This window comes from Pteropus vampyrus, unplaced genomic scaffold, assembly GCF_000151845.1.
Source record: "Pteropus vampyrus isolate Shadow unplaced genomic scaffold, Pvam_2.0 Scaffold472, whole genome shotgun sequence".
Classification (NCBI taxonomy): domain Eukaryota; kingdom Metazoa; phylum Chordata; class Mammalia; order Chiroptera; family Pteropodidae; genus Pteropus; species Pteropus vampyrus.
In genome coordinates this window covers 490,764-511,540 of record NW_011889253.1, presented here as the reverse complement: position 1 = coordinate 511,540, position 20,777 = coordinate 490,764, and the positions used below count along the sequence as shown (strand labels likewise).

The window sequence follows — 20,777 nt, the reverse complement described above, 5'->3', positions numbered from 1 at the left end:
CACTCAGCCAGATTCTATTCTAGTGCTATTCCGTCCATAGTCGAAGGTTTTCTTAATGTTGTACATATTATGTGCAGCACATTCTATCTTCCATATAGAAAAAAAAGTGCTTTCAACCTGGCAGTAATAGAACATGTGTTTTTAGTTTCTTTAGTTGTGGTGAAGTAGTAGGCGGTTGTTTGGTAGTCATTAAAAGTACAAAACGTTCAGCTTCACCCTTGACCAAATATTCTGGCTTCCATTTTTCAGTTATTTTAAGAAGCCAATCCAGTTTGATTACTCTCTCTCACCCCACCATTTCATTTTTTCGTCCCCACCCTGAAAACAGACCGCTGGGGGTGTGTTATCCACTGGGTAATGGCTGGTAGAGAGAATTAATGGCTGTATAATATGGCACCCCCACGTGATCTTCAACTCAAAAGGCCAAAGGGTAAAGGATTTGAATATACATAATTTTGCCGACTGTAATTATTCAGTAACAAAAGTATAAATTCTTGTCCTTGAAATGTCCTCTCAGTATGTGGATGGTCACTAAAAATGGATTCTGATCTAATTCTGTCCATACAAAGCCCATTTCATGGTAATGTAAGAATTTTCTTTCTGAGGACTTTCATCTGCTCTTATGTATCTATGAACCTAATGCAATACAAAACAATAGTCTCTGATTTAAAAAACTCATCTAAAAGATGACAGTTAATTTGTCTAATTTAGTCACAGTTATAGCCTCCAGATTTATATAAGCAAGAATAACATCAGGATTTGGTGTAATTGAAAACCCAAGGTCGGTGCGCTGTAATTATGTCACCTTTTAAATCTGCTATTTGCTTATTCTGCCACTTAATTAGTAAATAAAATGGAGACTTATTCTACCAGTTAATATGCATTCAAGGCTCACTGGAACAACTGGTACAGCTGAATAGTTTGCCTACACCCTGAGAATGTGTATGTTGGCTAATACCACAATCTCAGGCATGTGGTACTATGTTTATAAAATGGCTCCTGGGTGGTGGGGGGAAAAACAGAAAGTTTTTGAACACTTCAGAGTAAGGGAGACATTGCATATTGATTCATTAAAGCAGGGAATTCCATTGCAGCATATTTGTTTTAAAATACCGAAGGAGACATTTCCGAAAGTGTTTCCATTGTTTAAATATTGGCAGGCAATTACAAATTTCAAAAATATTTTTTTTCCCAAAAGACTGCCACTAATAATTACTTTGTCCCTTAATCTGAAAGCTGGGGACAGGACAAAGTGCTTGGTTTCTGAGAAAAGGACTGTTACTTAGGCAGAAGGCACCAGAGCAACAGTGACATTCCTGGCTTTGGAGGAGAGACAGATAGAAGGCTGAGTTGAGAGAACCAGGCTTTCTGAGGAGACTGGCCATCCTTTAGCCCTTTGACCCCTATTCTGTGGTGTCTTGTTCATGGCCAAAGGGCTTCCTTAATAGCAGGATACAAAACAAGAGGAAGACTCTCCTGGTAAGGATGGTCTAGAGGTTCAAAACTTTTGCCCCTTTTTCTGATAAGAACAATTAATAACCTAAGTGCCATATCAAAAGGATCCTAGCTGTTTCTTCAGGAAGACTGAAAAGACTGTTTAGAAAAAGGGAAGATATGTGCTAAGTCATTACGGATTTAGTTATACATATTCTTCCTTCCAGTTCCATATTCAATTGACCTTTTCTAAACACCTTGAATTCAACTTAAAGCACTGTCAAGATTATTTGTATCTTACAAATAATAAAAAAATTTCTAACCAAGAAAACTCTTCTTTCCTCACATAATCTCTTATAGTTTCATAAGATGTCCCGAAAAATATACAAATAAAATATTTATATAATTATTGAAACTATGTGATAGACAGAGATTTATTACATCATTCTCTCTTTTTGTGTGCAAATTTGAGAGTTTCCATAATAATTTTTTTTTTAAAAATAAGCCACTCAAACTGCTAATTTTACTTGAATAAGAATAACCTTTTATCTTTGAAACAGCATTAGAAGGATAGAACAGAGACCAGCTATGTCTTATTTACTATTCAGACAAGACTAAAATCATTTCATCAAAAAGTACGATGGATTCACTGCCCTAACAAACTTGTGCTCAAGAGAAGATAAAGAATATGAAACTTTTACCTGAGTGTCTATGGGAAGCCATGGTTCAGAGATCAAGTTCAGGAGCAGCACCTAGACCAGTCCTCCCTCAACCCCACCTGAGAAGGCTGTGGCTCATTTGTGAACATACATTTAAGGGGAAGCAGCTAACACAAAAATAACCGAGAGCAGATGGCCCACCCCTCCCCAGAGATCACAACCTTAATCCCACTAGAAAATTCTTAACCATTTTAGGTGATCCAAGGGAGAAGAATAGGACCCAGTAAAAATACCAAACACTACATATAAATACCTGTGGCGCTACTCAGCATCCAAATTAGCTCCAGAGCCAGAGAGGCCACATAGAAAGTCATCCTTGTACTGGAATAAAATTTGGACTCAGCTCTGGCATAGCTTAACGCTGAGCCATCCTTGTTAATCCACTTTATATGCCTAAAAGAGCTTGCATTTGCCCTGCAAAAAACTCATTTTTATGCTATTAACAATAAAGTAACTATAACAATAGACTTATATTACCACTATAATTAAAAGGGATTAGACACTATGAATATAAATATCAAGGGTATTATCTACGTCCTCCTTGATTTGTACCACAGATCAGCAGAAATATTGAAAAGAACAATTCTAGCCACATATCTCCCCAGTGTCAGACAGAGTAGGACAGGACAGACATACATGTGTATACCCACTATGTACACAAAGAAGAGGCTTTGTTTCACAAACAAAATCTCTTGCTTTTGATTTTCACTGTCAAGGACAATAAAAGTAAAAATATGGATGAAAATGAAGATGGCAACCTATCATACTGTAGTAGCTCAAAAGGCCATCCAATGGCTGGAGGCTGGCCATTAGGAACAAGCTCTAGGAAAAGCCAAGGTCCTCAGGATAGCCTGTAAGTACCCCCATGACTCCTGCTCTGTTCCTTCTCTGGCCTCTTCCCTTCAACTCCAACCTCATCGGCCTCTGTGTTGTCCCATGCACCCTGGAGACATGCCCCACCTTAGGGTCCCAACACCGATTCCCTCAGCACTGAGCCTCTCATGGTTGTTCTTCTACTTCCTTCAAGGCTTTGCTGCAAGTCACTTTTCCAATCACGTCTTCTTTGACCATCCTATTTAATACTGCAACCATGTTCCCTGCCCCCGAGCTCACTACCCTCTTCCACAATTTGTTCCCCACAATAACTATTTGTTAAAAAAAATGAATTAAAAAAAGCAAAAAGTGTTAAGCTTCACACAGAAGCAAAACACAGTTCCACCTGGAACCCTAAAAGTGGCTTTGGCCACCGAACTGCAAAGAAGGCAGTCAACCTTCACTCTGGGACAGACCCTGGGCTCACTACCTTAAAGACATTGTCTCGTCTAGTGCATGTCACTGGTTTCAGCCCTATTCACACCTCTCTCCTACCAGGCTGAGGGCTGGGCATATGTTTTATTCGTCTTCCTATTCCCAGCGTATTGCAGGGAAGCAAAATATGCTTCATGGATAAACGAATGAATGAGTTTCACAATTCTTATTTTCTAAGAATTTAGTGAAAAGTTATTCTAAAGACAGCTGAAGTTGTCAGTAACTCCTAGTTAGCTGGAAAATAACAGTAAAAGCCAGGATGTTACGGACAAATTTATTACACGATAATGTTAAAAAAAAAAAAAAAAGCTTGGGAAAAGAAGGGAAGTGACACTGTGCTCTCCTCCATGCCTCTCTAGCCTTTCTTATCCAGCCTGATTACAATTATGGCAGAGAGACTGGCCAATCTGAGCAATACCACACTCCTAAAATAAACTTAAACTTTTCCCCCCCAAGGAAATGTTCTTGTTTTATTTGATGATGAACCTTTCTGAACCTTAAATTTTAGATTTTAGTGAGGTATATTTTTAGATAGAGCCGAGGTATTTTTAAATGCCCCTCTTATAGTGCTGTGAACAATAAGCTTGGAGTGCCACGTGCTTTCCTCTAGGAAGTCAATTCTAGTTTCAAGCCATGTATCAGGAGCTGTATTCTTTTAGCAAGTGTAGTAGTTCCATTAGTCATCTGATCATTTTGAAAACAAACAATAGAAGATGGACTGACAGCCTTAAGAAGTTAGCAAATAAACATAAATCTATTTTGCCTGAAACACAAGAGAAAAGCACAAGAAGAAGAGAATTACTTCCTGACCATTAATTCATCAACTACGACAAGGCACTGGGAGCTTAGCCATACAACGACAGCATCTATTTCATCAGCAAAGTACTTCAACCAGGTTAACGATGCCTTCCTGAAAACTTCATGAAGTGTGACCACTGCCTGCTCTGACATTTGTCCCCACATCCATGTCCTCAAATCACAATACTACCAATTTCACAAAACCAAAACAGAAAAGGCCCTTTTGTGAGGTGAAAACCAGTTTTTCAGTAAGAATAGCTGCTAATTTTGCCCTGTCTTGGATCAGTGGTTCAGAAATCTTGATGGTTATTTAGCACACACCTGAACAATCACTGGTTCATTAGCATTTAAACCAACTTCATTATGCATTAACAGTACAATGTTAATAATATCCTTAATAATCACTGCAGTGTTTACAAAATGCCTTTATATACTGTTGGTGGAGCTGACTGGTGTATATTAGTGTCTGAAGGCCACATTTCAGACCTTTTAGTTTTTCACACTCCAGCATACATCAGGATGATTTTTCCAGCCAGTGTTAGGCATCAAAAGTCTTAAGCTCTCTCTTGTATGTGATCCTCTAAAAGCCATTTACTTCAGAGGTTATCTACACATGCTTGTCTTCCAACTACTCAACGGTTACATTTTTTTTTTTATTTCTTACTGTTATTTGGGTTCTATGTTTTTAAATTAAATTTATTTATTTTTATGGTAACATTGGTTAATGAAATCCATTAAGTTTCAGCTGTATACATTAACAGTAAGGCATATATATATTTACATCGTGTGTTCACCTCCCATAGATTTCTTTCTGATATCACATTATTTGACCGCTTTTACCCCATCTATCTCCCCCTCCCTCCTTCCTCCTACCTTCTGGTAACCATTAGTCTATTGCCCATGTCCAGGAGTCTCTGTTTGTTTGTCCTGATCATTTGTTGCTTTTAGGTTTATCATGCTAAGTGAAATAAGCCAGACAGAAAAAGTTAAAAATCACATGATATCACTTATATGTGGAATCAGCAGTTACATTTTAACCTACCCTTGGGCCCCACCTGTAGATGATACCACCCCATTCATTCATTTTATAAGATGCATACTTATTGAACAGATGTCCTACTATGAGGTATAGTATATTTTGCTGCTCAAAATATACTATAGTCCTTCCTTCCAAGTATACTAAGATCAATATACAAATGGCTAATATAAAGTGGTATAGATTTATCACAGGCAGTGGCTGTATCAGGTTTGGGGGGATCAGACAAGATCTGATGAATGTGATAATATTTGGTCCCTGAAGAATGGGGAAGACTTTCACATGAGGAGAGGGAATTCCATGAAAAGGCAGTGTGAGCAAAGGTGTGAGGAGAACACATGGTCTGCTCCAGAAGCAGGATGCAGCCCAGTGTGGGCAGGAGCATAGGATATGAAAGTGGTGGCACATCAAGCTAGGAAGGCAGGGAAACCCAGAGTATGGGGAGTCTTTCTGTAATTGGTGTGAGGGAAGGGTGAGATCATGGTAATGCAAGCAGTGATAAGAATGGATCTTGGAGAAGGGAGTCTGGAGGCAGAAAGAGTCTAGAAGCGTACTGTGGTTGTCCAGATGAGACATAAGTGTGTGTGTGTGTGTGTGTGTGTGTGTGTGTGTGTGTGTGTGTGTGTGGAATGAATGAATGAGAGCAATGGCAGTGCACACAGAAAAGAAAGGAGATATAAGGGACACTGTAGGGCAGGACTGAAAGGACTGGTTAGATGAATCGGAGGGGAAGGAGCTGGCAATCCCTCTGATGTGGTGATTCTTAGTGATAGGGACATAATGGGGAATTTGGGAGGCAGGGCTGGGTTGGGGAAGATTAGCACTTTATTTGGGGCTTTATAATGAGGTTCTTCGGAGATGTCAATGACTAACCCAATGGGATCCAAATTGTCAAGAGAGAAATGGGGCTAACAGTGAGGTTATGATGGAATCACACTTGTGGAGATTCTCACCCCGCATCATAATCTCAGACTCTCTACCTCAGAACCACCACTGGGAGGATCAAACTTCCAAAGTTCAAAGTGGTGCAACCTAAGAGTCAAACACAGCAAATTCAGTGACCTAGTTGGCCCACATCTCAGGAGTTCCTCGTTCACAGCTTGGCTTGTGGTCATCCTTCTCCCTTTACTATATTTTTCTTTTACTGAAGAAATTTCCAAATGGCTGAAAACTTATTCAAACAACCACTGGCCATTAGTCATGGCCAGAGGCAAGAGGCTTACAAGAATCTGGAATGGATTCTGTGGATTTATCAGTGGTTTGATCTTCATTTTTTTTTTTTACATTATTCTTCTCCTCATGCCTACTACCAATAAATTAATACACAGCAAGTTTTTTCTCAATATAACTTTGTTGGGCTACTAGTTCCTCTGCCAACAATTTTACTGAGTGACTCCAATTGCGAGCTTAAGGTATCCAGTCATGCACTATGATATGATGGGATTCGGTGCTGAGCTCTCCCGAGTATTTCTTGTCCTATGAGTTCTCGCCAGAAAAAGGCCAGTACAGCTTCAGCCATCTCAGGTTCCTGTCAATCTTTAGGGTGAGAAGAGTATTTTTTCTTACCGACAAGTCAAATCTTGCAAAGTCACTGCTTAAATGTCACAATTCAGGGTGCACTCATCAAAGAATAAGACAAGGGAGCCTGGCCCCCTGAACCACCTGAGGGGCAATTTCATCATGCAAGATCCAAAGGAAAGCAAAACTGGAATTCTTCCTCCCTAAAGGGTCTCTCAGTTTCAGAGCAAAGGGAAAGACCTGTTACAAATGAGGTAAGATACATGAAACACAGGACCCCGTAAATAGCAAAGCACCTTGAAAAATGCTAATTCACTCCAGTGGACTTGTTCATTTCACAATTAACCAGGGCTTATAAAGCTTTCCTTGTAATATTCAACAGAGATTAGGAATTTAAACATATGCCATAGCCTCTGCCATTTCATTTTTGGAAATGTCATTCCATGATTCATAACAGTTTTAAATTCTCTAGTCCCCAAAGTTGGCCCCTTCCTATACTGCTAAGAGACTCTCACCAAGAAGTATGAACTATCCCAGCTACATCCTCTATATATTTTTATGGGCCCTTAATCAGAAATTAACATCAGGACAACGATGAACAAATGACTTTCAAAGCAATCCACTATGATGATTTCAGGTTAAAAAAAATTGAAGTGTCACTTAAAAGAGAAAATACAGAGAAAAAATGATAGAAGAAAACAGCAGTTTCAGAAGGAAATATATAATAGAAGTACAGACTCTCAGATCAAAGGAAAATGAATGTATCATGAAACTGAGAAGCCGGTAGGGATAAATCTTTGTCATATTTTAGGTGTTAAAATTCTCTTCCAGTCTATTTCTACCACCTACTTGAGACATATCTGTTTTATTTCCATGTTGCCATGTGCCATGACTCAAAACACCCTTTCAATCATGCTAAGTCCTGGCATTCACCAAGGCCACCTGTTATGGACATTTCAAACCTGTGATAGATGCTTGAGGGCTAAACATGCCATGACCCTCGTCTCTAATTTACCCAGCTGATTAATATCCATAACAGGAAAAAAAAACAAGCAAATCAAATAAACTTCTACTTCTTCATTCTTAAAACTGCTATTGGAGATCAACTGCCTCGACCAAAGGTGTTATCACAATACTTTATGAGCCCTGCTTCCTGGTGTGAGATCTCAACTAATAACATAAACTGTCTTCATTTACCAAATGACAGTAATTAACACGTTACCTTTTTATGCATTGGTGTTTTCAACTCCCCAACAGGGGATAGGCCCGGATTTCAGGGTAAAGGTTGGAAACACTCATGATTGTTCTGTGGGTCTTGGTCATGATGCACAGAACTGGGAGTGGAAGCACAGGAGGAAAGAGATCAAGCAGTGATCGGGGTGCCACCCAGCAAGTCTAGATTTTGTTAGGTAGTAGGGTTGATAGAAGGGGCAATCAGATTTCTAGAGGATTGAAAGCACCTAAGATAAAAGCCTCACTCGGTTCCCCCATCTGCTAAGTTTCCCCAAGGGCCACTGTATGTCTACCTGAGCAGTGTCTCAATCTGGATTTGAAGCAGATATTCACAAGGAGGACCCAGGAGGGTGGCTGCCACAGTGATTCATGACTGAGAACAAATATGAATAACTTTCCATGGAAAGAGGTATTCTGTTTGCAAGGACAGGCACTATTATGTGAAAACTCAGCAGCAAGACCAAAGTAAAGGCCAGGGTGATCTTGTGTGTGGCCTGACATGAGGTCACTGCCCCAAAGGGTAGCTTATTTTCTCTGACAGTCTGGACAGAGTATAATGGATGGGGTCTGTGGGTGCTTCCATCTTCATAATTATAGAGTTGGAAACACCTTAGATACCATCTAGTCCAACCACTTCATTTTACAGATGAGGAAACTAAGGCCCAGAGAGTGAAGATGACTTGCTTCCCTGCATTAACAGCAGCTCCAGGTCTAGAACCTGAGTGTCCAGACTCCCAAAGTGCTCTTCCTAGCACCATATCAAGCTGCTTCCAGCAAGGGCTCTTTATTGATGACAATGTAAAATCTGAGAATACATTTTATGATAAATGGGGTTCATGGTCCCTTGATTTCTGATAATCATCAGCAGAGGCTAGGTGTATGGGTCACAGACTTCAAGACTTAAGGGACAGCTGTATGATTATGATCTATTGATGAACACTTTGTAGATTCTCTCATGCTATATAGCAAGAGTCGGGTCAAGGAGCCCATAAACTTCAGCTGAGATAACCGGGAAGCTGCAGTTTATACAGAGCCAAGAGAGATAAGGACCAGGTTGATGGAATAGCAGAAGGTCTGCCGAAAAAAGAGGACAATCAAGGAACACGAGTGAGTGGTGTCAAAGCTCTTGAAGTCAAGCAGTATGTTTGTCATGCCAGGCAGCGAGTACATAAACAAAACAACAGTAATACGAAGATCAGCAAACAGTATGCAGCTAAAGTGGCAGAAGCCACCAAAGGTCATGCACTTGAAATTATTACATCACATTTACCTCAAATCCCAACCCTTCTTGTTCATTTTCAAGCAGTGTGATACTCAAAGAGAACAAATACATAAATACGTACCTAGTGTAAATAAGACCAGATTGTTGAAGGTATGGAAAACTAAATAAAGAGTAATGGTGATTATTGCATCCAATGGAATTCAAATAAAGTGGTTTAGACTGAATCACAGCTATTTTTGAAGATTTCCATGAAAGGAATTGTAGTCTTAATTTTATATGAGACCGTCTGAACCACTAACATTGTTTTAAGACAAATAATATGGAATTTGCCCTGAGTTTAATATGTGTATATCTATTTTATCAAGTTTCAAGAGAATACAGTGTAGTGGCTAAGGGCATGGGCTCTGGAGCCAGAATGTCTAGAATTGAATCCTGCCTCCACCATTTATTGGTTGTGTGGAAACAAGTTCAACTTCTCCGTGACTCGATTTGCTTACCTATAAAACGGGGATTCAATAACACCTATGTGAATAGGGTTGTTCAGAAAAATAAAATGGTAAACATTTGCAACATTTAGAACAGTGGCTAGCACACAGTGAGCACAAAATATTATTTATTCAATTACATTCTAAAAATATGGATGTCTCAAGTAGCAGATTCCTGCAAAAGAGGAATTTATCAAGTTTAGCAGTTCACAGGGGATATGTGGAAAAGAGATAAGAGCTCAGGATCTTGGCTAAGAGACCAGCTGTCAGGATTATGGGCCTGAGAATGCTTGGGGCACCAGAGAGCAATTCTAAAAGTCCTGGGAACTCAGAGGAATCGACCTCTGGCAGCGGGACAGCCCAGAGGAGAGAGCTATATAACCCCACATGGATAAGGAGGGTTTAGGAACAGATGACGGAGACCTAGAGAAAACAAAACACTGCTCTCTTGATCCTCTAGTGCGAAGAAAAGACCTGCTAGATCTAGGTCACCTGCTCAGTCTTAGGGTGAGGAAGGCTCTTCTCTATATCCTTCCTACCAAGTAAGGGCCCAATGAGCCCAATGGATTAGACTCTAACACGATGAAAAAGGGCTTGCTGTGATGTGACTAATTAATGAGGCAGGCCACCTGTGTAGTTCATGCCTCTGATCTTAAGTTGGCCTTTGATGATCAATAACAAAAACAAGCTACCTATGCCATCAGAATAGTGGTTCCAGCGAGAACACAGGTTAGTTTTACATTATGTGAGTTAATTCTGAATGAATGCTAAGGACATGGATCTTAAAGACCTTGTATTATGAAGTCACTTAAAGGACTCAGCAGCTCAGGTGAGGTAAGGTTGCTTGCTGGAAGACCTAGCTTCAGTGAGCACAGGAATGCCTAAAGGTCTCAGGGGTGGCAAACTGAAATATGTACCGTGTACCCCACTCCTAACCAAAGACACACTGTGATCATGCCCACCCCAAGATGAATTCAAGTTAAAGTACCTGGAGTTGGGAAGACTGACAGAAGACTGGTACTCAGCCAACCCATGGACAGGCCACATGCTATGATGGCAACTGTCCTGATGGACAACAATCCACAACGACCTATGAACAGTTAGTGACTATGGGAAGAGAAGTTGTATTGTCAGGTCCACCTATCTCTCACCCCAGAGCCCCAAAGCTAATACCTTATCAGGAAAGGCTCCTTAAACCCTGAAGACTCAGCTCCACCCAGGAGAACACAGGAAAGAGATTAAGGGCAGATCACTGGCCCAGGGAGGCAGGATAGAGAAAGGGGCAGCTCTGGGATCAGTCGTGGGGAAAGAAATGCCAGAGTCATCCAAAGGACTCTTTGAGGCTCCTTCAAAAACTCCCATAGGCTTCTCTCCTAGTGGCAGGGTCTGGGGAAAGCCTGCAGCCACATCTCAATCCCATATAATTCAAACTCCTTTTTTTTTTTGGTCTAAAATCCTATCAATCAGGGCTTCATTTGGGTTAACAATATTCCTCTGTAAAATGAAAAGATCACTGAATGTTAGTGAAAGGAGCTATAGGATATGAAGTCTTCTGGCACCATCAGTGATACTATGCAAAATATTTTTACAGTGGAAATATTAGGTGGAAACTTAAGAAAGTTGTTCATCGTTTTATATGTTCACGGTGATTCTTAAAGTGTTCATGTTCATGACTTCACCGAGTTGTTTTTATTTATTGAGATACAATTTAGGTACCATAAAATTCATCTTTTAAAGTGTACACTTCAATAGTTTTCATAAAGTTGTGCAACCATCATCCCTGTCTAATTCTAGAACATTTTCATCACCAAAAAAGAAACCCTGGACCTCTCAGCAGTCACTCCCTATCCCCTCCCCCCAGCCCCTGGCAACTACTAATCTACTTTCTATCTCTATGGATTTGCCTATTCTAGACATTACATATAAATGGAATCATAAAAGCTGTGACCTTTTGTAACTGGTTGACTTAGCATGTTGTAGGTACTCAGCACTTCATTCCTTTTTACAGCTAAATAACATTCCATTGTATAATATACCACACTCTGTTGATTCATTCATCAGTTAATGTACGTGAGTTGTTTCTACTTTTTCACCATTATTAATAATGCTGCTGTGAACATTCTTTTGGTGTGTGGATTTATTTCTTAAATATGTATTTTTGAAAAGGTACGAGAGGGTATATAGTGAAAAGTCTTCCTCCCCTGCCTGTGCCCAGACATCCACTTCCTCCTCTCCATCAGTAACTAATGATACTGGTGTCTAACATCTCCAGAGATGCTGGGCATATGAAAAATAGCTAACTATATATATTGTTCTTTTTCCTTTTTAAAAAACATAATGGTGATAAACTATACATACTCTTCAATACCTTGCCTTTTTCTATTTAATATATTTTAGAGAATTTTCCATGTTAGTACATTAAAAGTTTCTCCTTTAGTAACATGTACATAGCATTCCACTGTGTAGATATACTACAATTTACTTCCTCAGTCCCTTATTGAAAGACATTTAAGTTGCTTACAGTCTGTTATTATAAACAATGCTGTAAGGAATATAAAAATTTAAAACGATGGAGCGAACCAACTAAAAAGGATAGTAAGTTAATCAGATTGTTTTCCTCTAATACCTAACAGGGGTCAGCTGCATTAAAGAACAAGAGTTGTGATTTACAAGGGAATGGACAAAAAGGAAAAAAAGGATGAAAGGATCTCAAGTGGATCAGGTAGCACCCACCGAAACTTACTGAAATGGCAGATTATTTTTGTTCATGCAGAGAAGATGCCATGGAAATCCTATGCCAACTATGCTAAGGTTACCCTCAGTTAATAATCCATCCAGACAGGAAATGGACTTTGATTCCAAGTCTAGTGCTCTTTGCACCAAACCACAATGCCTCGCCAATGAATTATAAAACAATAAACTCAGTAAAACACTTATCTTGGCAAAGTACACATATGATCATACAGTGCCAGACCATGACAGACTAGTGGCAATGGAGGATTTATCTCTCAAAAACTAAGGAGGCACTTAATGTTCATCAAGTTTTAGGTTGAAAAGCTACAAAGTACATACGATAGTTGACTTTCAAATACTCTATAAAATAGCGAAAGGTAGCTTCTTGGCTGGGGATAACGGAGCAACCTGAGCTGGGCACAAGCCCTTTTGGACAATCAGACTGGCAACATGTCAGTGATGCCTATCCTCAACCAAGTACACAGCTCTGAGTCATAGGTCTGACCTTAAAACTGCCTGCTGGGAGAAAAAAACACCATACTTGTTCGTTATGCAAACCTGTCAGGGATTTTTCAGCTCCATCTGTATCAGAGTTTTAAATTAACCCTATAGTAGTTCAATGTCTGTAATCTCAAAATTAGCCTTTTCTGAAGTAGGCACTTTTTAAAGATAGCAGCATAACTAACTGAAGCCAGGTGACTTGTGTTCTATTTGTCACTGATTTACCAACTTAGATTGTACTACCCTGTTTCTATGGAGAACAAGAAAAAGAAATGTCACCAGCATCCTCACTCCAATCTCACAGCTAACAAGTAAAAAAATTAACTCTGGATTTCAGGAGAAGGGGTTGATGTTTGTAAATCGGCTTAATATATGTAAATCATTTAAAAAGTATGTCTATCAACTATGTTTGTTAGATGTTAAAACTGGAATCGTCAGTCACAGCGTTGTGGCAATTCAGTGTGGTGAACCGGGGGTATTATAAAAATCACAAAACCAATTTCCATTCACTTCAAATGGTGTACTCATTCGATGTCACAAGTCAATGCTGAAGCCTGTATAAATGATCACATTGGACAAGGAAGTATACAGAGGAGAGACTAATTCAGTTCTGAAACAGTACATTTAATTTTAAAATATTTTTAGCAAGTGCAAAACTAATCACAAGTTAACTTTGTAAAACTAAATTCAGACAATAGTATAAGAGTTAAATGAATTTTAAGCTTTCACTTAATGAACAGTGAATGTTTGGTTGACTTTATTCTTTTGTAACTCAAGGAATGAGCAATAGATGGGTAATAAAAAATCTCAGATAGAATCCCTGACTTTGGTGAGCTGCTCATTAGCTAATTTTTCTTCCTCATTGATAAAATGAGAACATTAATACCTATCCTACTTTCCCTATAGAACTGTTTTAGGAACCAAATTAATTCATTTGTCCAAGTAATGTATGAAATGAAAATATCAAAATATTATATTTGTACAAGAAAAATATATACATAACAGTTGACCCTTGAATAATGCAGGGGTTAGGGGTATTGAACCCCCTGTGCAGTCCAAAATCCAAGTATGACTTTTGACTCCTCGAAACTTAGCTAATAGCCTTCTGTTAACTGGAAGTCTTACTCAACATACACAGTTGATTAACACATATGTTGTATGTGATATGTATTATATACTGTATTCTTACAATAAAGTAAGCTAGAGAAAAGAAAATATTATTTAAAAATCATAAAGAAGAGGAAGTACATTTACAGTTATTTATTGAAAAAAATCCACCTACAAATTGGATCCAGGCAGTTCAAACCTATGTTGTTTGAGGGTCAACTGTATATAAATCAGGCTTTGTATCCAAGTAGGCAATGTCTTTCAATTTTTCAAGTGGATTTAATTTTTCACATGACTCACACGAGTTTCACAATAAAACATACATATTTATCATGCACAATAAAAATACAGTAGCAGATCATTGTGAAAAGACTCACAGTGTCCATGATAGGGATTCTCTCTCAATTTAGTTCAAACTTTGAAGACTACAGAATTGAAAAAATAGTCATATGGGTATTTTAGTTTTACTTAGGGTCTAGCTATGTAATCTCTTTGATATTTAGTTAATACTTGATTCTTTGCAAAGGCATAAGTAAGTAGCTGGGAACAAATGCATAATAAGTGCCACATAATCTTAGTTCTCTGCTTTGATCTAAAAATTAAAAGCATACTCCTCTACTTATTTGTAGAGGGTAATTTTAGTTGCTTCCAGTAACTGACATGGTTTATCCTTCACTCTTTACAAAGAGAATAACTTTGAAAGCCCTCAACAAAAGAACAAATTTAAGGCAATTTTAGCTAGAAGACTTTCATTCCAGAAAAAATAAGTAAAACAAGGAGCACTTTTTTATTTCTGTTTCGAAAGGGCTGGAGATTTAGTAACAACTTGAAGAAGTGAGTTAATCCTTTTGTAAGACATCCAAGACAAGAGTTTATTTTCCTACTGTTATGATGGTAACTTAGAACACACAGGACAACAATATCAAATATCAATTCCCTCCAGAGTTGTAACTTTCTAAATGTAGTAATTACTAATTTGTCAAGATTATCATTCAACATACGAATTTCTTCTACCTAGTAATTTCATTCTTCAATGCCATATTCTACATTAAGTTCTCAAATACTATCAAATAAAAACCAAGTACTGTTTTTATGAAATAAGACTACAGGTGTTATAGGTGGATAAACTGAGACATTAAAAGATTAAATGTCTTGCCTTAAGGGAGGGGAGCAAGGTCAAACTAAGAATAGAAGCTTGAGTACTGTCACCTGTCCTAATCATAAATCTAGGACACTTTCCACCTTCCTGCTAGCAGTAAGTACATAGTATGATCAATTTCTTTGTGTCTTAAACACATTTTGCAGTAAGAAAATGAATCTTCTAAACTGATTTGTGGAAATATCATTTAATTAAGGGTGGTACTGTATATATGAACTATAGAACATAAAGTATTTATACACAAAACACTTTTTCAAATGATGTTAAATTTGAATATTAATATCAAAATATTAATAAAATCATTCCAAAAACTTGAGGCCTAACAGCAACTAGATACAGTCTTAAACTTCTCTATTATACTATATGTAGTAAATCAGTTTTATTATCAGTGCCTATGAAACCATCACAGAACAAATCAGTCATTCTGAGATCAAAGAACAAGTCAGTGGTAGAGGGATCAAACCCTTGCAACCTAATAGTCTCTTCCAAGACCAAAATACATATTATTCCATGGTGCCAAAGTATTTTCATGGATTTTGAATGGTAGTGTATCTGTCTGGTGGGGGTTGGGGGTTGGTAAATTCTTTACATCTCTCCCTCCCTCTCCCCCTCTATATATACATATACATATATATGTATATATACATATATAGTGTATATATATATGTGTGTGTATATATATATATATATATAAATTCATGTTCTACTATATATATATGTATATATAGATATATGTGTATATATATAAATTCATGTTCTACTGACACATTTAAAGTATATCTAATCACCAAGTTCCCCACTTGGTGCCCCACTTAACCCCTGCCTCCAAAGATTTTTCTGTTCTAACTTTTTGTTCTTATACATTAAATTTTCTTGGAAGATCCAGAGATTGGGAACATAGTGGATGGAGATCTGTTGCTATTTAAGCAACAGCAGTTGAAACTGAAGTAGAAATTGCAGGATTAGCTCCTATAGGGTGTGGAAAAAACTGCTTGGAAATGCTTTTAAGGGATCTCCTGCCAGCTAACTCAAGAGCGAAAGTGAAGACTTCCAGAAGGAAATACACCCAGCCAACCCCCTGGGCCAAGAAAGAGTGTTAGGACATGATTCTGGGGATTGAGAATAAAGGGAACAACGACTGGGCTTTGCAAGAACGTAGGGAGGGCAAAAGCCATACACTAATATCTTTCATTTCCATCCTGATCTCACTGTTCCAATGTAACAAGAGTGTTGTGTTTGTTTGTTTGTTTGTTTGTTTGTTTGTTTTTTAATACTTTGCACTTACCACCTTGATACCAGGGTTTGGGATTGGATCCTGCATAGACCAATTTAATCCTCAATTAACTCTTCCTCTGCTTTCTAAATGCAATAGCTTTTGCTGGCGTGACCAACACTTGATGTTTATGACACTTGTAAAGATGATCCTGTCTCTCTATAAGAACTGGAAGTTATTTGGCTCCCGTCTCAATGATGAAAACGAAATTTACAAATATATCCCTTTTTGCTAGAGGTCAGCGATGTCTGAGTGACAAAAAAAGTTCATATTTATAAATTAGCCAGTATTCTTCTCCAACTCCATGCTAGAATTCCAGGAAATGTTATTTTAAAAAAAAATAATAAAAGCAGTCACCTAATTTTCCCCCCAATAAAATAGGCATTTATTTTACATCTCTCACAAGACTCTATGATAACTGAGGCACATTTTTGTAATGTTTAAAAGCCAGGCACCAAGTGTGTAAAATATATGAAGTTAACTGGTGAAATCTACATTTACTTTGAAATACACCTGAAAATAATATGGAAGGATGGATAGAGAGATGGTAGATATGTGATAAAACAAGTATAGTTAAATGTTTTAATTGCAGACTCAATGATGGGTATACAGGTATTCATTGCAAAATCATTTCGACTTTTAAAACCTTTATAATAAAATGTTAGGGGAAAATAAAATATAGATAAGCAATTTTTTTTAGTTGACTGCAGCTACACACAAGCAGGTACTGGCTTCCAAGAGGCATTTTAAACTACAGGCACAGAATGTGGTATAATCTAGAATTAAATAACCAAAATGAGTACCACAGCTTCTAAGTGAAAAGAAATCTGCTAAAGGCACTGTAGGGCTTTTCAGGCATAATCAAAGAAGCCCTGAAAATCTCATAATGAACTGCAACATCACACAATAGACCTTCAGACTTATGTTGAGCAGTTAGAGCTTTTTGAAGGTTCCCTAATCCATTCACGTAGCCCCATCTGAGAGATGACACTGGAGCCAGTCTCGGCCTCTTAACTAACTTTCCCCTTTTATGGTTCTTTCAAGTTAAAAGCATACAGTCATCTGTTTCCAGATTTCTAAAGGTACTAGAAAAAAAAATCTAACTATAACAGATGGATAAGTGCTCATGGTAACTAGAAACCAAAGTGTAACTTCAGATTTTGCAGGCCAGCGTCTTAACACCATGGCTTTTATGTAATAGTCTTGCTGAAGACCTTTTGTCTTTATTCCCACAACAGAAATATTACCCTGGCTTTGATGAATGATAGATAAGTGTAATTCAAATTTTTATTTTAAGCCGACATTAATAACCTTTACTTATTTTAAAGTCAATCAGTAAGTGTTCTCAGGAATGTTAAAATTTACTACAAAGCAGTTGAGTATGTCTGTCGTTTTTTTCTTTTCTTTTCTTTTAGTTTATTAAACAGTTCAATACACTTTGAAAATCTAATTCAAAAGTTGGTGAAACTTCTGAAACAGTCTATGAATTCTAGTGTGCCACGGAATATAATGTGAAAACTATTAGAGCTGAAGAACCCTCTATATGTATTGTTAGTGTTTATTAAATCTATGACCCTTAGGTAATATAAACAGCCACTAAACCCTCTCTAGACTTACACATAAAAGTAAATGGTAACCCGTGGATAACTTCCTGATTCTGAATCTCTTTCCCCTTGCGTTCTAGTATCTAACACTAACCTTCTGCCCCACTATCCTCAACCTTAATTCTCCGGTTTCACTCATATAAACCAGACTCTCAACTCTATTTCCTAGGTTGGTCTTCCAAGTTTCAACAATACAAACAATGTGACTATGTAATGTGTGGGTAAAAGGGCTGTGATACGTATGTTTGTATACTTGCTGGTAGTTAGAAACAAAAACTTCTCCGAGTCTGAAAACAGAGCTTATTTCTCATTCAACTTACCATCTCTTCTTAGTCACCACTAAAATCAATGTCAGAATCTTAGCAAATCTGATAGCTCTAAGCATGTCGAAATTGAAACTACACATGATATGCATGCTGAAGTGTTTAGGGGTGAAGTGGATGGATGCTGGCAGCTTACTTTGAAATGCATACAAAAAATTAAGAAGGACCAATCACAAATTAAAATACGTTGACAAAGCAAATATAGTATAATGTTTAACTGTAGAATCTGGGTGGTGGGAATAAAAGTATTCGCTATTTAACTTCAACTTTTCCTTCTGTTTGAGGGACTGTTCCATTCAAGAATGTGCTCCAATGATGTCAGGGGAATAGACAGTCAAACAAAGATCCTGAGAATGTCCTGTGTAATACCACAGTAATGCTATGGTTTGCAATTTATAAAATGCCTTTCACTCACCTAATTGTAGCTCTAGTAAATGACTACTAAGCCTCTGGCACTAAATAATAAATGATACGGAAGACACCAAAGAAAACTTAGTATTCTTGTTCCCAAGGAGCTTCCAGCTTCCTCGGGAAAGCAGAGTACAATTTAGGACAGTAACTCCAATCAAATCCTTGACTCTGTGTCTTATATTGTCCCCATAATAAAAATGGAAAATGCCCAGGAGAGGACCAAAGAGGTTGGGTCAAGATCCTGTGTAAAGTCTATGAAGACTGACAATACGGAGAACATAGCTTGGAATTTAAAAGATGGGCTAAAAATAATGGAATATACTGTATTGTTTCCAGGTTCGAACCCATCACATGAGCCCAATGCCAAGGGTGGAGCTCATCCTAGCATTTGAACCACTTTAGTGAGCAAAAGGCACTATGGATTACGAATCCTCTAGCCCATGTACAGTGACAACTATGTATGCAAACTCTCATCAGAATCCACAGAAAATGTTCCACTGGTTCTGGGAAAGAAACACTTGGAATGCCTTAAGTAAATTATTAATCTGTAACCCTGAATAAGGCATAAAAATGGTCATATCACACGGTTTAAGAGATACCAACAGACTCACAAAGATCACAATTTCTCACCAAACTACCTAAAGACCACTGATTTACTACTTAGGTGAAGAACTCTTAAAGAAACTAATTGTTCATCCAATAAATGGATATCCTTCATTGAGAGATGCTGTACAAAGTGTGAGGCTTATCTGACTGATAGGACAAGAGAATGAGGCCACTATTCTAAATGCATTTTTTATATATTTCATCCTTTTTTATTTAAATCGATTTGATCCTTAGAGCTGTTTAAACAAAACTGAAATATTAACAATTAGAGAAATAATAAAATAAATTTTAACTATTATTAGCACAGTTCTCCATACTGGGCTTTTAGCACATAAGGCTGTTAAGAAAATAATGATAATGACAATGATTAATGATGATGATAAACATGCTATTCTTTCTCAAGTATTATTAAGGGCTTTGGGTCTTAACATTTTGATTCCTGTAAAAGTTTTGACCTTAGCTATGCTTATTGCACTGACCATAACAAAATTTATATGATTTAGTTATGACTGTGACCTAACATATTTTCTAAGTTCACAGTTGCAAAACACATCAGGCAAGGTTTCAAACTCAGAACTTAATGAGTATCCAACATTTATCTCACAAGTATGGATCTCTTCTACAAGTGAGCATCTGTTGTTGGCTTCTCAAGTCTTTGTCCTATTAATAGAAGAGTTGATGATGGGGGAAAATCTTAAAACAAATTCCATACCCATTGAATTTTACAAAGTTAAAAATTCTTAATAAAAATATGAAGTATTCACAAGTTCCTATTAGACTTAAATGAAATTTGATGACAGATCTGAACTCTAATATTTTATTGGAGAATAAGGATGCAGGGGCATTTACGTTGCTTTGCTCATCTCAGCCTTTTTGCAATCAGTTTTTCAAGGGGAACAGAGCACATTACAAAGCGGGTAGCTCTTGACTCTTTGCCCGCCCTTCGCCTCCTTGAGCGTTCCTATTTCTTTTGGGTCTAGTTCTGTTTAGTTTTGTAGTCTTCGTCATCAGTTATGTTTGGACTCCTTGTTCTGGTTTTAAAGAAAATTCATGCATGTGAGTTTGTTCCTAGAGAAGATTAAAGGACTTATAAATGATCCATGAGTAAACTAACACAGTATACATGAGCCTTAAATAAAGTAAAGCACTCTGACTCAATTTCGGATAAATTATTAAATTTCCTGAAACTGGAGTAACCTTGTAAACTCAAAGGATAATATGGGAGAGGATAAAAAAAGTTTAAATGGTCATCTGAACCAAATGAAGTCCAAGATGGTTTGACTTTAGCCACCTTAGAGGTCAAATAT

The 20,777-nt window shown here is 37.6% G+C and overlaps 1 protein-coding gene across 7 annotated transcripts in view; it reads right to left on the bottom strand.

The window, feature by feature from the left end:
- FHL1 (four and a half LIM domains 1) overlaps window positions 1-20,777 on the bottom strand; it is a 58,196-nt gene that overhangs the window by 10,184 nt on the left and 27,235 nt on the right. Inside the window, exon 1 of one of the 7 annotated variants that reach the window (XM_023524559.1) lies at window positions 2,136-2,215. The exons of 4 other annotated variants lie outside the window; for them this stretch is intronic. In XM_023524559.1, coding sequence (XP_023380327.1) covers window positions 2,136-2,157 — 22 coding nt within the window. In that variant the 5' untranslated portion in view covers window positions 2,158-2,215. Of the gene's footprint in view, window positions 1-2,135; window positions 2,216-20,777 lie in introns of those variants that run through there. 2 more of the 7 variants (XM_023524558.1, XM_023524561.1) reach the window with 2 other exon arrangements.